The 3262-nt window shown below is 39.2% G+C and overlaps 1 protein-coding gene across 2 annotated transcripts in view; it reads right to left on the bottom strand.

The window, feature by feature from the left end:
* Positions 1-1069, bottom strand: part of LOC138060248 (collagen triple helix repeat-containing protein 1-like) — a 7291-nt gene extending 6222 nt beyond the window's left edge. Inside the window, exon 1 of one of the 2 annotated variants that reach the window (XM_068905986.1) lies at positions 921-1069. In XM_068905986.1, the coding sequence (XP_068762087.1) occupies positions 921-1004 (84 nt within the window). In that variant the 5' untranslated portion in view covers positions 1005-1069. The remainder of the gene's footprint in view (positions 1-920) is intronic. The other variant, XM_068905985.1, reaches the window with a different exon arrangement.
* Between the last annotated feature and the right edge of the window lie 2193 nt (positions 1070-3262).

The raw sequence follows: 3262 nt of genomic DNA, 5'->3' as shown, positions 1-3262 counted from the left end.
AAATCTACGTTTTATCGGTTCTTGCTTAAAATATTTAGTTTCTATTAGACTACCACTCTCAGTCTAGTCAATACTGGCTTACAGTCGACAATAGCGGGTACATGTAAACGGAAAAAACCAAAATGGAAGTTCAAATTTCGTTTAACAACAAAAACGATAAACTGAACAAGATAAGCTGTTCGACTTTCATTTTCCAATGCCGGAGTCGCAACGTTTTACAGCTGGCTATGGTGATGTGATAGACCGAAAAGCGGCTGCTTAAATAAGGCACCGAATCAGCCCATTCAACAAAACATCTCCTTGAGCTTCGCCCTTGGTAATGACTGCAATGGAGGATGATTAGCAGGGCCAGTTTAGTTTAGGGGAATTTGTTCACTTCTTGTTTGAATGAAGACCCAGATCGTGTATGGGAGGTGGAGCTCCGTGTTGTACTTTGATGATGGAGATTTTTTTGGCAGGTGGACGCTTGTCCAAGGTCTAAAGTTCGTAATGGACCGCCATTTTGAAAGCGCACAGCCGGTAGAGGATTGTCCTGCTCTCACTGAGTGCAATTTTTTTGACTGGCCTCAGGCCTCTGTTAGATGTCGGCCAATAGTTCTTATCAGAACAAAAATACGCCGGCTTTGCAAGCTAATATAAAGAGAAAAACGTTCTTGAATCTTCGTCTACATGGACAGACAGTCTGTGTACAAATCTTAGGTACAAAATTCCATCAACCATGCGCTACTGCGTAGGAAATCTATCTCAAAATTCACGTGGAAACCCCAAGTCTGTGACAAAAAAAAAACTTTTTTGCGACCAGAGTGAATTTAGATCTGATCGTATTCCGCACTCAACTTTCGGAAGCTTTCGCCAACGCTGCCGTCTTGTACAATTGTTGTTGATCACTGCTGTTAATGCATTTCCTACTCAAATCTTACCTTAGAGGCATTGGACGAACCTTGGACATGCACCGGCTGCCGCAGCAAAGTAAAAACGAAAACAAAGGCAACCGCACTATTCATGGCGAGGAGACAAGAAAATAAAACTCAAAACGTCCACTGTCACACTGAGGTCTCAAGGTCAAGAGTTTTCTTTAAAATGAGCTGGAGAATATCACAAGTGACAGCCAAATTATGCAAGAAGCCTGAAATGATCAACATATAGATAATACGTACCTAAATATAATAGAAAATTCATTTGCGCTAATCAGTTCAGTTGAGTACACAAAACATGTTGAGTGTTACTTTAGCTTTGCGGTCATATACGTTTCGCAATCGATCGGCCGCACACGAAATAATAGGGACTTAAAGATTCAAGGATGCGACGTCTTCCAGAACGTCAGAAGCGCGAGTAGCCTGATACTAGAACGCCGCCTAAGCGCGCCAAATTGAACAGTTAAGGGGGTGGCTCTTAACTACGAAACCATTCAGTGCTATGGACCCCTCCAAATAGTTATTTCTCGAGTCCGTTCTACTCTACAGTTATTCTTTTTTACCTCCCGTGGTCTATTTAGCATTTCTTTGTCTGGTTCGAGTCACAACCATATTTGGTAAATCACGTGACCAAAACAGAAAATGCATAAAAACTCAGCGAGTTAACTATGTTTTTCACAATTTTTAAACGCAACAGTATGAGAACATTCGAACACAAAATGTGTAGCATGGATTTAAAAAAAAAATTATTTTGCAAAACAATTATGACGTCATAAGACCCTCCATTGGTACTCTTTTCAAAATATCAGTTCCATATTTTTTTCTAAATAGAAATTTCATGCTACAGTTATATGACGAAATATGAAGGGACGGTTCCCATCCAGTGAAAATACGGCCTCTTCCTTTTGCTTCCTGAAACGCATGGCAAAGGACTGGGACTAGTTGTGCATGCGCCTTCTGATGGAAGTGTTGTCAAATTTTTATTGAAAAATTTACTTCAACGAACCATCCATGCAACCTTTTTGTAGGGCTCTTGACTAAAAATCTTCCTCAGCAACCATTGTCTTTCTGTAGTTATTTATAAGAGCCACCCCCGTTAAGTTTCAATGCAAGACTTGACCTCACTGCAAGAGGACGGCTCTGTATGACTTCAATATGTCTTTGTCTTCTTTGAAGAAAGTTCAAGAAGCCGTTCTTTGGTTTTATGATGAGGAAATACTTGATGACGAAGAAATTTCTTTTGCTTTACGAAGCATTCAGTCCTGCAAATTTGACGTTTTCTCGCATAAAAATTCGACCTACTTTTCGTCGTAAACAAAGACCCTGATGAATGTGAAGCGGACTTTCGTTTTGAAAAGCACGATATTCCATCTTTAGTTCAAGCATTGAGAATGCTAGCAGCAAAGAAAAAAATAGAATTAAGGATTTATCATAAAACTTTTCTTGACGAGATGGTAGGGCGCTTTATTATAAAACTTTCCTCGACATTTCGCTCTATTATTGAGCATCGATCACGAGGCTGTCCATTCTCCCCTATAATCCGGGATTCTCCAGATTTGGACCGTATCTCCCGATCTCAAGACTACGATCTGAAATCTCCCGATTAATTGCCGAACTTTGTCATTTCTTGTTAGAATCGACCTTCATAGCAATAAAATTTCAAACACTTTGTGTTGTTTGAGTTAATTTAACATCGATAAAAACAAAATTCAAACTAACTCTGGTAAACTGTTCTTGCAAGCGTTGCCATTGATGGATTGTAATTTAAGCAGCAATGTGATAATTTGCTCCAAAATAATCCAATCAAATAATGAATCTTTTTCGCTTGTGTTTTGACTTTTGCCTAAGCTGTGAGGTCTTGCGTGCAGTGTACGTTGTTTTTGCGTAAAAGACGTAATATGACCGGCGTTATCAGAAATGACGCCACGTGGACTTCGCTATCACTTCTCAATTCTCTATTTTCAAATTCCCCATAATACACTTCGTTTGCCCCCCAAATTTTGCATAAACCATTGTTTTCAAATGCTCTTGGGAATATGCAGTGTCCCCAAGAGCATTTGAAAACAATAGTTTATGCATCGACAAAATCAAAACTTCTCGTTACCACTGTTAGATAATACCGGCAAAACGGTAGGCTTCAAGTTTCATTTACCCAATTTACAGAAGCGTTTAGCAAAAACCAAGAAATGTGAAAGTTTAATCACAAACTTATACTTGGGTCGACACTCGGATTTAGGCAGGTTTGACATTTGCAAATTTGGCACTAAAGAAAGTGAATGAAAAAGAGACTGAAATTCGTCAAGAAATCAGCATAAGGCTTCAAAAAGCACACAAGTCAAAAATAATCT

Source organism: Montipora capricornis, chromosome 8, assembly GCF_036669925.1.
Source record: "Montipora capricornis isolate CH-2021 chromosome 8, ASM3666992v2, whole genome shotgun sequence".
Classification (NCBI taxonomy): Eukaryota; Metazoa; Cnidaria; class Anthozoa; order Scleractinia; family Acroporidae; genus Montipora; species Montipora capricornis.
The sequence above is the reverse complement of the archived record's forward strand: the minus strand, read 5'-3'. Positions and strand labels throughout refer to the sequence as shown.